Source organism: Amblyomma americanum, chromosome 2 (assembly GCF_052857255.1).
Source record: "Amblyomma americanum isolate KBUSLIRL-KWMA chromosome 2, ASM5285725v1, whole genome shotgun sequence".
Lineage (NCBI taxonomy): Eukaryota > Metazoa > Arthropoda > Arachnida > Ixodida > Ixodidae > Amblyomma > Amblyomma americanum.
This window is the reverse complement of record NC_135498.1, coordinates 195,036,261-195,053,041: the sequence shown is the minus strand read 5'-3', so window position 1 is coordinate 195,053,041 and position 16,781 is coordinate 195,036,261. Positions and strand designations below refer to the sequence as shown.

At 47.4% G+C, this 16,781-nt stretch overlaps 1 protein-coding gene across 1 annotated transcript in view; it reads right to left on the bottom strand.

The window, feature by feature from the left end:
* Positions 1-16,781, bottom strand: part of LOC144119395 (testis-specific serine/threonine-protein kinase 3-like) — a 984,587-nt gene that overhangs the window by 415,105 nt on the left and 552,701 nt on the right. Inside the window, exon 3 of the mRNA XM_077652021.1 lies at positions 4,712-4,886. Within this exon, the coding sequence (XP_077508147.1) occupies positions 4,712-4,886 (175 nt within the window). The remainder of the gene's footprint in view (positions 1-4,711; positions 4,887-16,781) is intronic.

Below are 16,781 nucleotides of genomic sequence, written 5' to 3'. Positions count from 1 at the left end.
CGTCGAAAACCTGTGAGCATAAATATAAATCAGCTTTCGCTGCGTGCGCTGCCCCTCTGCGAAGATAAGCGGGTGTTGGCCGAGGCATCCTTTTAACCAGGTCAGGTTAAAATGAATGGTAAAGTTGTTGAAATTGTCGGGGGCGTAGAACTTGGGTGCAGTTGCAGGTGAAACAGCTTTCGAGGAACGGTGTAATGGAGTCCCGACTGCCGCACTTTGGCACGTCGAAAACCTGTGAGCATAAGTATAAATCAGCTTTCGCTCCGTGCGCTGCCCTTCTGCGAAGTTAAGCGGGTGTTGGCCGAGGTATCCTTTTAATCAGGTCAGGTTACAATGAAAGGTGACGTGGCTTAAATTATCGGGGGCATAGAACTTGGGTGCAGTTGCAGGTGAAGCAGCTTATGAGGAACGGTGTAATACAGTCACGGTAGCAGCACTTTACCTCATCGAAGACCTGTGAGCATAAGTATAAATCAGCTTTCGCTCCGCGTACTGCCCCCACTGCGAAGTTAAGCCGGTGTTGGCCGAGTAATCCTTTTAACCAGGTCAGGTTACTATGAATGGCAACGTGGTTTAAATTATCGGGGGCATAGAACTTGGGTGCAGTTGCAGGTGAAGCAGCTTTTGAGGAACGGTGTAATACAGTCACGGTAGCAGCACTTTACCTCATCGAAGACCTGTGAGCATAAGTATAAATCAGCTTTCGCTCCGCGTACTGCTCCCACTGCGAAGTTAATCCGGTGTTGGCCGAGGAATCCTTTTAACCAGTTCAGGTTACAATTAATCGTAACGTTTTTTAAACTATCGGGGGCATAGAAAATGGGTGCAGTTGCAGGTGAAACAGCTTTCTAGGAAATGTGTAATGCAGTCATGTCAGCAGCACTTTGCCACATCGAAAACCTGTGAGCATAAGTATAAATCAGTTTTCGCTCCATGTGCTGCCCCCTCTGCGGAGTTAAGCCGGTATTGGCCGATGCATCCTTTTAACCAGGTCAGGTTACAATGAATGGTAACGAGGTTTAAATTATCGCGGGCATACAACTTGGGTGCAGTTGCAGGTGAAACAGCGTTCGAGGAACAATGTATTAGAGTGACGGCAGCAGCACTTTGGCACGTCGAAAACCTGTGAGCAAAACTATAAACTAGCTTTCGCTCCGCGTGCTGCCCCCACTCAATACTTATGCCGGTGTTGGCTGAAGCATCCTTTCAACCAGATCACACATGGTTGAAATTATCGGGGGCGTAGATTGAGTGCAGTTGCATGCGGAGCAACTGTCGAGGATCGGCCTCACAAAATAACAGTACGTCGGAAACCTGCGAGCATCAGTATAAACCAGCTTTCGCTCCCCGTGCTGCCCCCACAGCCAAGTGCTTCTGTTGGCTGAGGCGTCCTTTTAACCAGGTGGAGTTACAATGACTGGTTACGTGGTTGAGATAGTAGGAGGGCGTAGAACCTGGGTGAGGCGAAGGAGCTTTCGAGGAATGGTCTGGTACACTCAAGGCGGCAGCACTTTGGCACGTTGAAATCCTGTGAGCATAGGCAGAAATCAGCTTTCGCTTCCCCTGTTCCCCACTGCTAAGTGAAGTTGGTGTTCGCCGAGGCGTCCTGTTAACCAGGTCAGTCTACGATGAATCGAAACGTGGTTGAGGTAGTCAGACGTGGTCGAGGGCGTACAACTTGGGTGCAGTTGCAGGCGAGGCAGCTTTGGAGGAACTATCTGATACATTCACGGCAGCAGCTCTTTGGCACGTCGAAAACTTGTGAATATAATCATAAATTAACTTTCGCTCCGTGTACTGCCCCCTGTGACAAGTAAAGCCGGTGTTGGCCGCGGAGTCCTGTTAACCATTTCGGGCAGCGAATAATGGTCACGTGTTTGGGATAGTCAGGGGCCTAGAACATGGGTGTAGTTGCACGTGAAGCAGCTTTCGAGCTGCGGTCTGGTACAGTCACGGCAGCAGCACTTTGGGACGTTGAAAACCTGTGAATAGGACGAGGAATCAGCTTCCGCTCCGATTACCGTTACCGACTCCCGGGAAGCCTGTCGAGATCTAGAACAAGGAGGCGTAGCCCAACGCGCTGCCAAGTTTTTACATCGATGGGAGTACCGGGATCGGCTGGACACACGTGTCGTCATCTGGACCCCATCACATGGGGGACGAGAGGGAAGCGAGGCTGCAGATTCCTTAGCCCGCGCGCTCAACCACCTGGCTTCGCCCGACAATCGCCGCCTGAGGTATCGGAAGCTTATCCGGCTATCACTTACAAATTCTTTAATTATATCACACACAGCATAGCCGCTTTCATCCCCCTGTGAAAGGGCTAATCAAAAGCGAGGAGCGTTGAGCCCTTCGCTTATATACCAACACGGTAGTGTGCCCGGCAATGCTGCAATGTTTTAATCCGGCTTTTACCCGGGAGGGCCCGCATTGTGGGTGTGCGTTCTCGTACGTCTACCACATGGTGTGGGGATGCCCCTCTAACCCTGGTTACCTCCTCTCCCCCTACCTACCTGAGAGAGCCTGTAAGTTGCCCTGCTCGGCTGCTCTACGTTACAGAGCCAAAGAGCCCTCGTCGTAAGGGACAGAGCGGCCGCGGAAGCCCCAAGGGTCCCGGACTAGGGATCTCTCCTAGAATTTGTAAGGGTGGCTCTTACGGCTGGTTCTCACTCTCTTATATAAACAGCCTTGAATAAATGCTTTACTTCGCCACCGCGTGCTGCCTCCGCTGCCAAGTGAAATCTTCTTTGGTTGTCTATGTAAATTCGGCGGCAACGATGCCGGCGAAGCTCTTGAGACGTTGATTGTACACCAGCGTACAATTTGTGGGCAAATCAGAGCTGCAGATCAGCACATCCTCCAGATGTCGATGTGTGGTGACGGCAGTCAGGCAGTCAGGAAATCAGCGGAAAGGACTACCAAAGGACATGGTTATCGGGCAGACGATGCGTTCACAAAGAACTGCATGAGACAGCGGCAGCGCTAGGAACAAGCGCACTCGGCGGTCGTCAACCAAAATGCCCGCCGCTCTAGACTTCATTCAACATAAAGTCTGAAAGGGATCCATCGAGATATATGCCGCCAAAGAAACTACAGCAGTCTGGACCAACGTGCAAGCAGTCGCGCGAGACTGCGATCATTCGGGATATGTGCGGTCGCATCTCGCGTCACAAGCAAATGAAAAAATTCAGGGGGACACTTTGTTGATCTCAAGTGTGTTGAGGCGAAAGCCTTTAGCGCGGTGTTGCTGCTTGAATCGCTGATGTGTGATGAAGAAGTTGATTTAAGACTACCGACTCTTCGCTTCACGACACTGCCGCTGACGTTCACTAGCGCGCGCACGCTTGGTTGTAGGGAGCTGGCATCAGCAGGCAGGTGCTTGTCGGTAGGCTGCTTGGCTACCGGGAGTTGGCATCAGTAGGCAGGTGCTTGTCGGTAGGCAGCCTGGCCACGGAAAGGCAGGCTTGAGTCTGCGGCAGGGTAGCGTGGTGCTGCGGGGGAAACCAGACCCCGGATCTCGGTGCCCAACCGGTGCAGGCTAGCTGACCTTGGGCAAACGGCCAGCTTCAAAAAGGACGTCTCGCCACTCAGCCACACACTGCCACGAGTATTTCGAAGCCGAGCTCCGACGTTCGATCCTTCACGTGCACCGACTCGCCCCGCACGCGGCCACACTTTTTCGTTGTCCGACCGGAACCACACAGTGGCACAGTCCACATCGCCTCAATGAGAACAAAAGAAGAAAAGTATGTGAGCAGCCCGTCCGCCAAACTCACCACAACAGAATACGCGTATCCGGTATGAAAACAATCACGACTGTGTGACAACCTCTCCCGCTTTCGTGAGAAAGCCTGCCCCAGCTGAATAATAAAAGTGTTGAAGGTTTAGCGCTCGTTCTCTTCAGCGTCTCTCTTTCCCTGTTCCAAGTAGTTCCGTCCAAGTTAGCGCTACCCATTGCAAAAATGCTATACCCCAGCCGTCGCGTTATTATTGACGCGAAGCAGCCGCGCCACCCAGCCACCTGCCCAAGCCGATAGGTGAAATGAGCCGTTTAGCTAATGTTTTTTTTTTTTCATGGCGGGGTGCATTGAAAACTTCCCAGAAGTTCTCTTCAAAATCCCGTGCCTCTTTTCTAGTATAGTTAACTTCACTGAGGCTAGTGTATTAGCGATGCGCTTAAGGATGCATAAACACAACGTGAAAAACTATAACGCCCTGTTGAGGCGCCTTTTGTTCTATAGAGTCACTATTTATCGTGACCACGCAAGCAACTTTCAAGAGGAACGAAGACGCCTTGCCAAGCACCCACGCTATATCGTTTCGTCATATTCGTCAAATGTAAAGGCGCCACCGGTGATACCCTGCTCATCGTGAAGAAGAACCACGTAACATTTTCGAGAAGTCCTCAATTTCGACTGTGGTCGTGTGCTTCTTCATTTCATCGGAGCGGCTAATCCCTGTGACCTCTTGCTGAGGCTAGCATACGTGGCGCTGCCTATGAGATGAGCTGTCAGCTATTAGTTGCGTTCACCCACTTTCACAAATAAGAGCTGAGAATTTCGTCTGAACGGCGCAGGTGGCGCGACAGTCAGGAGAAGGGACGAAAAACGAGACCGTCGCCGCTTCTCTGCCCTTGATCTTGGAGCGCCTGCTTCCCAACGTTACACGCGTAGCCTGCCGAACGGAAACAAGTGCTCTTGTGTCTACGCACTGCAATAGCGGGCGAAGCTGAAGTCGGTGAGCTTGACGACGTCCACCGTAGTGAGCAGCACGTTCTCGCACTTCAGGTCTCGATGAGCGACGTCGTTCTTGTGCAGGTACGCCAGCGCGCTGGCCAGTTGCATGAAGAACTGGTGGGTGGTCCTCTCGTCCAGCCGCTTCACCTTCTGGGCCAGGAGAACAAGACGGAAAGCTGAAAGGAGCCATTGTACTGAGTTAACCGCGCACAACATTGAGCAAAAGTCGCTTGCTTTAGAAAGAATGTAGCCGTTGTGAGAGCGAAATTCTACTCCGGTTGTGCAAGCAGCATCATTACAAATCATAACCTTCGTGTCGGAGCTGTACGGAACGTCTACGCGCATTGGACTTTTTTTGAAAAATGATGTTGGCCCTACTTAAAAAAGGGAGCTTCGGCAAGCGGAATTAGTTGCAGCAGACCGGTGGGTGAACGCCGTTTTGATTGTGCAAGTCGTCATGTGCTTGACCACCTTGTATATCTGTCTTATATTTCGTTTTGCTGTCGCTGCTGTTATATATATCCCGTATCGTGTGCACAGCATTGCCTCACGCAGGTATGGCTTCCTTGTTTTTGTGCTTCAGGCTGAATTTTTTTTACTCAAATGAAGCAGGGCGAAAAACACGGACTGGTAGAGCAGAGGACAAACATGGCGCTGCCTCGCGACTGAAAAGTTTATTTAACGACCGTAGCAGATTTATAATACAGAGGCACGCGCATGCGGAAGTGGGGAGTAAACCAGAAAATCACCGCTGAATGGTTGTTCTTCGATAATGCCAAGCCCAACAATTTATGGGCGCGCCTAAGCAATTTTTATGCTGTGCAAAAGCGAGAGCATTACTTGTCGCTGATTTGTATCGCTGAGTATGTCCTAGAACGCGAAGTCGATTCCGGTGACTAGCGAAGTAGTAATATTAAGTTGAGATTGGCACGACATCCCACCGATGAACGTAAGCGTTGAACGTGCGTCCTGGTTGGTGTCCTACGACGAGAATGGACGTGGCGCAGCATAGACAGGAAGGCAGATTCCTGCACACGAACGCTGCCGCGTCCGTTTCCAATGCCAGTTGCGACTGAATTTTTTTACGCGATTTATCATTGTTCTGTTGGTTATGAAAGGGAGAAATATATACTTGCACCTCATTATATTTCTGTCCGCGTAGACGGCAGTGTCAACGTATGGGAGACAGCCTCAAGAACTGATGTATTTCGATGGTCTTTTTTTTTCTCAAAACAATACGCTGATGTAACAACCTGCCTTCAGACACTGCTTGTATTATGTCCGATGTTTTATTTTCTATGTTATAATGAGGATTTAAGTGTTGTGGTGCTGTGAGATTTTTACTTCATTTCATGCTGACACTGCTTATGTCATGTTTTCATTTATGTTTACCCTCCCCCACTGTAATGCCGCTTGAGGCTGTTGGTAAATTAATAAGTAAATGAACCCCGCTGGCCTGTTGCTCCAGGAGGGGAGACGACGTAATTCACATATCGCGTGCTTGCCACAGGTTTCTGATGACGGAGGGGTTTTCGCGCAATGAACGAAGTAATTTGAGTGATCCTGTTGCGTTAAAATGCAGATACCCTAACATACGATTTAACGAGCGGACGGCGGGCAGTATCACCCCCACCACTTCAGGTGTAAAAGGCTTTTCAGCAACTTCCCACGTTACCTGATTACGATGAAAAAAAAAATCTGAGCGCCATAGAGCAGCTACTTGCACACTGACTTCTTTTTAGTGCCGAAGCTCTTCTTATCCCATGGAAAACCTCAAGTTGATGTCAATCCGAAGCAAGTGGGCTTTGAAGCAGCACAACCGGCAACATGCTTAGAAATCCAGCATGCTTTGCACTTCAGGTTATGGCTGCCCTGCTTTGCTGGCAGCCAACGTCTTGTGCCGCCTTTCTGGCAACTGAACGCATCAGGGCATCCTGTAATCTTGGCCTGGACATGGAAAAGTTCATACGTGGGGCACACCTAGCCTTGGATCGCCAATCTATCGACTTCGTCCCGGCACATGGCATCACAGAGACATCGAGAAGGCCATATCACGTGACTGATACAGCCGCTTTAAAAGAAGCAACGAGACCATTAATCGGCAGTTGGCATCGCAGCAGGGCAACCGGCAACATGCTGAACAATCCGTTTTGATTTGCACAACAGGTCAGTAATTATTTGCCTTCTAAATTCTACCGCAGTGATGACCGTTGTTTGCTGCTGCTGCTGCCCTGCCTACTGTGCGTCAAGTGCTTCTTGAGTTGCCTAGTTTGCTTGCCTAGCAATCTTTTGCTTTGCGGAGATAAAGAGGAAACCCCGAGCCAACCGGAAAGGAAATGCAGGAGGAATTGCTGGCTGGTCAAAGCAAAACGCAGTTCGCAACTGATGAAATTAAGGCATTTTAAATAAGTATATATGGAACAAAAAATTTCCTACCTCACACGCAGAATCGAAATTGTAGTAAAGAAAATATCAGCTCTTGCTTCGTACGAAGCCAGGGTAAATTATTTTCAGACCACCGTATCTGGACTGAACAAACAGCTCGTTTCTTCAAATGGAAAAGGTTCATGATCTTGAAAATAGGGGACATAGAAATAATTCGATAATTTATGGTGCAGAGGAGTCTGATACCGAAAATGCCCAGCTGCTGTAAATGCAGTAACAGATGAAGTATTCGTGAGCAAATTGCACGTAAATGTTACTAGCATCGAAAGAATTTATAGGCTTGTCGGAAAGACTGGTAATAAGAGACGCCCGATTGTTAGCAAATTTCTGGACTATACCGCGACAAAGCATGCATACTGAGGGAGTGCAACAAACTGAAGGACAGCAAATATTCTGCTTGTGAAGACTTTTCGAAAAGGGTGCGTGATGTACGTTAAACAGTTATGAAAAAGTGCAGCAGAGGAAAAGGCAAATGGTGCGAAAGATAAGCGTCTATATGATAAGTTAAGCGCTGGTGGCGTCATGTATGGTCGGGACGAAGAAAATGCCTGTCGTTATCGTGTCGATGGGAATAAAAGAAATAGACAAATAAATACAAACCGGCGGTCGCTTAAGATTCTGAACATTAACTCTCGGAGCATTGTAAATAGGGCTTTAGAATTGGAGGGGCTTTTTTTGGTGCATAATCCTGACATTGCTACTCACACACCGAAACTTGGTTGACGGAAGCAATTTATGACAGCGAATTTGTCCCACCTGGTTTCAGTCTGTTTAGAAAGGATCGCGGCACTAATGCCGGTGTTGTGTGCATCGTTTTCCCGGCATACCTAAATTTTCTAAAAATGCCAGATGTACCTAACAAAGAATCTATTTGTTTTTAAAGCTTACTATGGAAATTTTGGATATTTGTTGGGAGCGACGTACAGACCACCTACGTCCGCCACAAACGTTCTAGAGGACTTAGGGAAATACATGAGCACACATGTCAAGCCCCGTGATTGGGTTATTTTGACAGGGGACTTTAATAAGACTAATGTGAACTCGTCTACTATGTCATACAGTAAATTTAGTGGTGCCTCAGCCGATATTCGCCTGGATATGATCTTTGATTTTGATCTTTCGCAAGTAGTTGAAGAGCGTACAAGGATTAAGGGTACTTTTAATTAGCGGCAGTATTGTTCCTAAAGTGCACTGTGAGGTAGTTCCCGGTACTTCTGACCAGCGTGCCGTTCTTCTTAGTGTGCCTTGCGGCCCTACAAAACAAATCCGCAAGACTTCTACATTTCCTAATTTTTCTAATGGAGATGACGTGTCAATCATACATGTAATTTCTTTTCATTTGCAGGACTTCGTCAATAGTACTGATAACATACATTTTCTTTGGCACCGTTTTAAACAAATTGTGACCTTGTACGTCCTTTGTGCCCGCCATTGTCAAGAAACCAAAAAGTAAGCGCCCGTGGATTTCCAGGGAGACTTTAAATTACGGAGGCGGCTAAAAAGGCTTAAAGAGAGAAAAGCTTGCTCCAGTGCTTCTATAATTTCAGATTTGTCCTCTAAAATTAAGAATAAAGTAGCCATAGACTAAATACGCTACTGCTGGGAATTCCTAGCCAAATTTATAACCGCATCAACAGAAAAATTCTGGAGGGCTATTTCACCTATGTGCTTAGACTGCGATACCTTCGAAATAGACGGGGAACAGGTAACCGATTCGAAAATAATATCCAATGTTTTTAAAGCGCAAGCTTTATTGGCCACAAACTCGCGATTTCGCCGTGGCGGTACTCCATCGAGGCACGTGATGTCACAACGCGCGCCTCGCCGCGAAAGGTTACTGTGCTACGAAAGGTTACTGAGCTCGCCGCGCCATCTGGCATGACGTCACACCGCGCCGCTCGCCGCCGCTGCTGTTTGGTAGGACGTGACACCGCGTTCCTCGTCGTTGCGCTCGCCTCCACTCGCTTCGGTGGTGGTGAAAAGCCTTTATTTAATGAAAGAGGCGAGGCTGTTTAAAGAGCCCCGCAATGGGTGGAGTCCTTTTCCGGGACCCCATTGGTCCAAGCCGCCAGCTTAGCCCTCTTGACCAAAGCCTTTTGGGACTGAAGGTCCGAACAGCCAAGCAGGGCCGCCTCCCATTCTTGTCTGGTAGGGTTGTGGTGGGGGGAGAGAGATGATTTGCGCTGGCAAGCCCAAACCATGTGGTAGGTGTCAGCCACCTCCCCACAGTGTTTGCACCTGCCACTGAACGCGGGATCGAAGTGTTTTAGTACTGCCGGGCAGAGCATTGTGTTCGTGAATAATCGGAGTAGAACGCGTTCGTTTGCTTTCCCCAGTCCCTTTGCAGGGGCCGGATAGAGGCGATGCCTATCCTTATAATAGGATGTGATAGCTTTGAAGGAGAGTAAGTAGCTACCTTCAGGTTCCAGGTGCTCAGGAGCCAATGGGGACGCCCGGTGAATGAGTGCTCGGGCCGCCGCGTCTGCAGCTTCGTTCCCTACTAGGCTCTGATGGCCCGGAGTCCAAACCAGGATGCGGGGTGTAGGGTCGGTATCCCGGCTGCAGTTCCTTAGTATTCGTTCAGCTAGTGGAGTTATCCAGCCAGCCTCATAACTGCGACATGCCGAACGCGAGTCCGTTATTATGTGTTTGAATTTTGAATCAGAAGCAGCTAGGGCGATGGCAATCTCTTCAGCTTGTGTTGTGCCTGGGGCTCGAAAGGAAAGCCCATCCACCTGTATTTCTCGATGTATGACCGCGGCTGTGTACCACCCCCCGTGAGTAGGCCCAGCTACATCTACGTAAAAGACACCATGTTTGTTCCCATAGTGGTGCGCTAAGGCTCCCGCCCTAGCCTGACGACGACCACTATGATCCTCCTTGTCCATCTTAGTGGGGAGGGGTAGAACTCTGATGGCGCGTCTTCAGAGTTCGGGCACTCGGACCCGCTCCTGAATGTGAAAATCATGTTGGATGTGAAGGTGGGCTAGCAAGTGCCGACCCGACTTCGTTTGGGCTAGCCTCGTGTATTGATTTGTGAGATGGGCTTCCTTGAGTTCCTGAAAAGTGTTCACAACTCCCAATGCAAGAAGTCTCGCATTGGAGGTGGACACAGGAAGGTCAAGTGCCCTCTTCATCATTTTGCGGTTGCGGAGTATTACCTCAACTTTGTCTTCGTCGTGTTTCCGCAAGGGTAGATAGGGGACCGAATAGAGGATTCGGCTGATTACGAAAGCATGGGCCAGCCGCACGGCATTCCTGCTTCGCAAACCCCCTCTCTTGTTGTAGACGCGACGGACCATACGGCCTACTTGGTCTCCAACTTTGCGGAGTTTGTGCAATGTTGTGTCTACTCTTCTTTGGTTATGGATGAAGAGTAGAGTATTCTAATCTCTTTGGCCTCGTGTATAGGGCCACATGTTAAGGTGAGATGTATTTGGGTAGTGTCCTTAGGGGATGCCCTAAGGTGCACAAATTCAGACTTGTTGGGTGCGCATTGGAGACCACAGTGCCCTGCGTAGCGATCCACTACGTGAGCGACTGTTTGCAGGCATTCCTCCATGCGCCCTAAGTGTCCCTCTGTGGCCCAGATCGTGATATCATCGGCATACAGCGCATGCCGTATGCCTTCGATACCATTCAACTTGTCTGGGAGATGGAGCATCGCCAAATGAATGAGTAGGGGGGATAGCACCGCGCCTTGTAGTGTCCCCCGCGTACCCATTTGATACGGACCAAATTCTTCCTCTTTGATTCTGATTAGTGCGGCTCGATCGGTCAGGAAGTCTTTGATATAGTTGAAAGTGTTGCGGCCACAGTTGGTTTCATTGAGGTGTGTCAGTATGACACTGTGTTTGATGTTGTCAAAAGCTCCTTTCAAGTCCAAGGCCAGGACGACCTTCGACAGCTGCGTCGCATGCGTGATAAGATGTCACAGTATTGAAAAGGAGAGCTGGCGCAGCAACCACAGTTGAGGCGACTTATGGACGGCGACAATTCTGATAATTTGGAGGAGGCCTGGAATCGACAGTGGAACGAGATGAAGAGGAAACGAATCGCCCAGGAAACGCACGAACAGCGCGCCGAACGACTGGCTAAGCGCGGCCATGAATATGCCGCTGCGAGACAGGCTCGTTTAACGTCCGGTGTCTCGACCGCTAGCAGCAGCGACAGAGCCGAACGATGGAATGCCACCAAGACACTTCAGCGGTGGGCTCAAGAAACCGAAGAACAACGTGCCGTTAGTCCAGAGAATTGGTGTAAGAGTGACGCGACCCCTTCAGTCCTTGGATAGCCTCAGTGCTGAAATCAAACATGGACCTACAGCTCATACTGGATGTTTATGCCTGTGTTTCATACGTTGTGGAATATGTGAACGAAGCCAACCGGGGACTTTCACACTTGCTTTCGCTACATATATTCTGCATAGCCGAGCTAAGCCACTGCCATTTTATGACCATTTTAAATCCTTTTACGAAAGATGATGGTGCCCTACCCTCTTTTGATATCGCCTTGACATGTATGCCTGATCTCACAATTTCTGTACAAGGTATTTTCAACATGCTTTTAAAACTGAATGTAAAAAAGTTCCCGGGACCAGACAATATCCGAAATGCATTTATTCAAAGATATGCTGAGTGGGTTTACAATTTGCATGTTTTATTTAGAAAATCATTACGCGACGCTGAACTACAAAATGATTGGATTATGGCCCGGATCAAACCGTTACATAGAAGTGAAAAGAGAGACTTCATTAAAAACTATCGCCCAATATCGCTTGCATCAACAACCTACAAATAACTAGAGCACAGTTTTCGTAATCAAGTGCTGGAATTTCTTGATAAACACAATTTTCTAACCAAGTATCAACATGGTTATAGAAAAGCGTTTTCGACGTGTACTCAGCTGATTGAAACTATCCATGATTTTGCAACTTCAATTAATAAAGGCACTCAAATTGACGCATTATTCATGGATTTCTCGAAGACATTTGATAATGTTTCTCACAGAAAGCTACTTCATAAATTGCATCAAGTTTTTCGTAATAATGAGTTAATAGAATCCATTGTATTGTACCAAGAAAGCAAAAAACAATTTGTTTCTTTTCGTGACATTTTCTCCGCATCAGTAACGGTTGATTCGGGAGTATCTCAGGGATCCGTGTTAGGGCCGCTTTTGTTTTTGTTGTATATTAATGATATTGTGGAGGATATTCCAGATAACATAAAACTTTTTGCCAAAAACTATGTTCTCTACTCTGAAATGAACAGCATATCTGACCAATTATTTTTGAACAGTGCGCTTCTAAATGTTGTTTCTTGGTGTCATAAGTGGCATATGGTTATCAATGTTGAAATAACGGTGTTCATGAGAGTAACGCATATGAAGAAGCTTTTGATTTTTTCTACAGTATTAATAATGCCTTGCTTTCTGAAGTAAGCAGCTGTAAGTACATAGGGCTGTGGATCTCGAAGGATCTTAAGTGGAGTACCCATATTAACTACGTAATCGCAAATGCTATTGCCTAGCAAAAGTAAAAACAGCGCTAATTTTTACACAAACCACACAGAAAGACCATACAGGACAGCGCCCGTCCTGTCTGGTGTTTGTGTGGTTTGTGTAAAAATTAGCGTTAGTTTTACTTTTGTTACACATTGTTACACCATCGAGCCCAGCAAGAGGTACTGTTAAACGCAAATGCTAATAGTAAACTTTTCCCTCAGGTGTGCGCTTCCGTTTTCTACTCCGCTGTGCGTCTGTTGGCTTATAAATAAGTCTTATTGGCTGTTTTAGAATGCGCAGTCATTATGTGGGACCCTAAGTGCAGAGAAGAGCTGCGGGTTTCACTTATAACACATTCACCAGAATTTCTGTTACAGATCATTCAAAGAGGGCGAATATTTCGCCCTTGGCGCAAACAAATCATTACGACTGAAGTTTTTGCACCAATTAATTAATAGCCGCTATCAAACAGACATAGCTAATATCAGAACTTTCTCTTCCGGATACGCGATTCGTCAAAGACATAATCTAACTAATATTGCCACGGTTTCCTCGCGTAACCTCACTTTCAAGTTTTCAGTCTTCCCCCGCACAATAGTTGATTGGAATCAGCTGAAAAACAATGGCGTCTCTCCACCAACGTTAACTGCGTTTTTATCAAATTTACAATAATGCTATTTCATGCAATATTTGCTAATTGGCTTCTTTGCCGTAAGTGTGTGTGTGTGTGATAATTTAACCTTTTTCTTTATTTGTTCTTGTTTAACCCAGCTGTGCCTTGTGTGTTTATTGGCCTTTCTATTGTATAACCAGTGCTCAGTGCATTTTTTTCTGTACATGCCATTGTTTTAAATCATGCTTGCAACACCCTGCTAAAATCAATGTGCGTTGATTGCAGTACCTACAATTTAATGGCCTCAGAGCGGCGGAGCGCGGGTGTGGTTGTGACGTCATATCGTGCGACTCGCAGCGCCTCGGCGCAGCTGCGACGCGGGAAACGAGCGTGGTTCGCTCGCCTTCGCAAGTGCGTTGAACAACGTGATTCACCGCACACCTCGCAGTTGCGCTGAAGGACGTGACTCGTCGTTCATCTGAAGGATAATAAAGAGCGCGAAGGGTTTCTCCACGTTCGCAGATAGCCACGGAGGTTTCGCGCGCTGTAGCCAGTGTTTCGGCTGTGCATCGTAGACGGCTGATTGAATCTGATGATGAAGAACGTCGGGAGTGCGCGTTGGCGAAACACGGAGCGAGGAAACGTGCTAAGATTTAAGCAGCAACCGAACACAAACGAGGGGCTCGTCTGGCGAAGCAGCGGCGCGAACAACGACAGAGGAAGCTTGTAGCGCACGCTGCCGTTTCCTCCGCTTAGAAGTTAACCAAATTCTAGCCGCAGCAAACTACTTCACGGACTTCATGACAGCCTGCTCTTTCAACAAGCAACTATCAAGTCAGGCCACTGATAAGCGTTAAAAATAAACCACAGCAAACCCCGTATGCCCATGCTTAACTGAGCTTCGGCACTTTGACCTAGGTGCAGCCGGGTTGAATCCCAGGCAATTTTCTTTTCAGTTTTATCTCCTTCCTGAGATGCTCAAATTTTATTCTGTCATCGCGATCTATTAACACGAGGAGCTCCTGAACCCTTTCATATATGGAGAGGTGGGCGCGATTTCGTTAGCCGTCTCTCCTTTTAATTGTATGACGGGGAATGTGCATTTTTTCTTTGCATTATCGGTGCACAGTCGTGATTTTTTGGTTTGCACCACCAGTCTCGCATCCACATACCTCGGGATTATAACTGAGCTGCTGCCGTTTATTAAACAATTCATTTACGAGACAGCGCCGTCTTTCTCCTCTCCTCTCTGAGTCCGTGTTCCTCGCGCTGGTTTATTTCAGTGTGAATTCTCTACAACCGGCCCAGTTCACCATCCAAAATGAAATTTTCACTACGTAATCTTGTGCTGAGCTTGCGGAGAGAACTGAAGGAACTGAATCAAAGATAATAAATCAGCTCAATCAGTTGAATGAAACATATTAGACAAACGCGCTGTTAAAGTTGTCTACAGGCACCGATTTTAGAGGAATTGAAGACGATGTTGATAGCTTGGTGTTCAGCCAGGATGAGTTCCTCAACGACGTTGTTGAAGAAATGCGCACAAAAAAAGTTGCGCTTTTTAATGAAAACAAAGAGCTGAATCTGGGAAACACCTCACCTAGTGCCCAATGCAAAGAAATCAAGGTAAGAAACAGCACTCTAGCTTGCAGGCTGATCTACAGTAGTATTCAAAAATGAACAACATTGGGATCAAACGCATCCTGGGTACCGGATGTCAAGGCTCCACCCTCATCATTGAGACAGCTGGGGATAAAATTGACGGTTCCAGCTTGCCTGTCGATCCTGACGTTGTTAACGCGTCCCAGCCGAAAATGAAAACGACAGAAACATAATTGCCACGTTCTGCTCTCGAACGAATTACTGATCAACGGTTCATTTTAACGCAAGATGTTTGTGCAGACACTACCCTGACATTATATTTGCTTCTCTTCACGCTCTCTTCCCGCTTTTATATCAGCATTACTTGGCTCTGCGATGATGACAGAAGCCTATTTTCCTTCCCTTCCTACTCAGCTGATTGCTGCCATACAGAGACTATAACCGGGGATGACTACGCAGGCCACCACAAAAGCCCCCCCTCCCCCCACCCCCTCTCTCGTGAGCGCGTAATAAGAGCGCACTTGCGGAAGCCTCGCGCGTCGCCCTCGTAGCTTCCACTGCTTAGCCATAGAAATCTGTCCCCGATTGTAGCAGTCATGGAGGCGTAGCTGTTTTCATGTCATCAACCACAGGCTTCGCTATGACCTAGATTGCAAGTATGAAAAATATGAATCTGTTGCTGTAGAGTTCAATCCTCAATTTCTTCATGTTGATAACAAGTACTTTGTTCTTTTTTGCGTATACCGATCATCATCTTCATCTTACTTTACCTTTTTCTCCCCTCTCGATGGATCCCTAGACGCTTTTACTTCAGAAAACAAGAATGTCGCTAATATAGGATACAATAATATTAACCTTCTTAGTGAAGTTTTGCCTATTTTACCCCTTTATAGTAGCTGCTTTCAAAAATTCGGTTTCGACTGTTTGTTGAGCCTTCCACCTCACCTCACCTAAATGAGCGCACAATATTAAATTGCGTACTAACATTTGCATAACCACGAGAGGCAGGTACCCTTCATGTACACATAACAAATCATTACCGTATTTTCATTTTCATCAAATCAATGCCACAATAACACTTGATTTCAAGATTACGTTACGTATTCAACAGAAGAGTGGCGACCCAGACTAGTCGGTGCGCGTTTCTCATTTTTCGCCAGCCCTAAAAGAACATGAACAAAGAAGAAACAGACAGGACGAGCGCTACTTGCAACTGTTAATTTCATGAATCCTCAAGTGCTTCAAACAGTGGTCAAAGGCTAATATGACACGGCAGAGGACTGTTCGTGTGCGATAAAAGAGCAGCTGCCGAGAATGGCAGAAACCAGAAAACGTGTGCAAGATTACGTTCACGTATACACTTAGGAATGCGAGTTCTTTTGTTGACAATGAAAGGGAAGGAGCGCTGACACAAGTGCTTCCCAGTGAGGCAATTTTCTGTGCTTCGATAATCTTTGGGGTAAGTTGATCTCTACTACGTCCGATAATATGACACTGATAAAACAATTAGTAGAGCACACTTCCGGCACTTACTGCAGTGAATGGCTACGTTGCTTCCGGACGAATTTTAAACAAGATTATTGTGCTGGCGTAGCCGGTCCTTGAGACAACAGCCTGTTTGTCCAACATACTCCTTGCCACAAGATAGAGGGATGCAGTAAACGACACAATCAATACAGTTCACGTAAGCAGTTTGGTGTTTGATGCCACATGCTTGCTTGACCGAGGGGTATGGCTTCGTGATCTTGCAAAGCTTGTTCAACTTAAGAGTGGCCGTAAACACAACCCTGACGTCTGCTTTCTGCGCGAGCTTTTTTAACTTGTGGAAGACACTGTGCACGTAAGGGAGCACCGCAAATTTTTCTTATCGATAGACTTCTGTG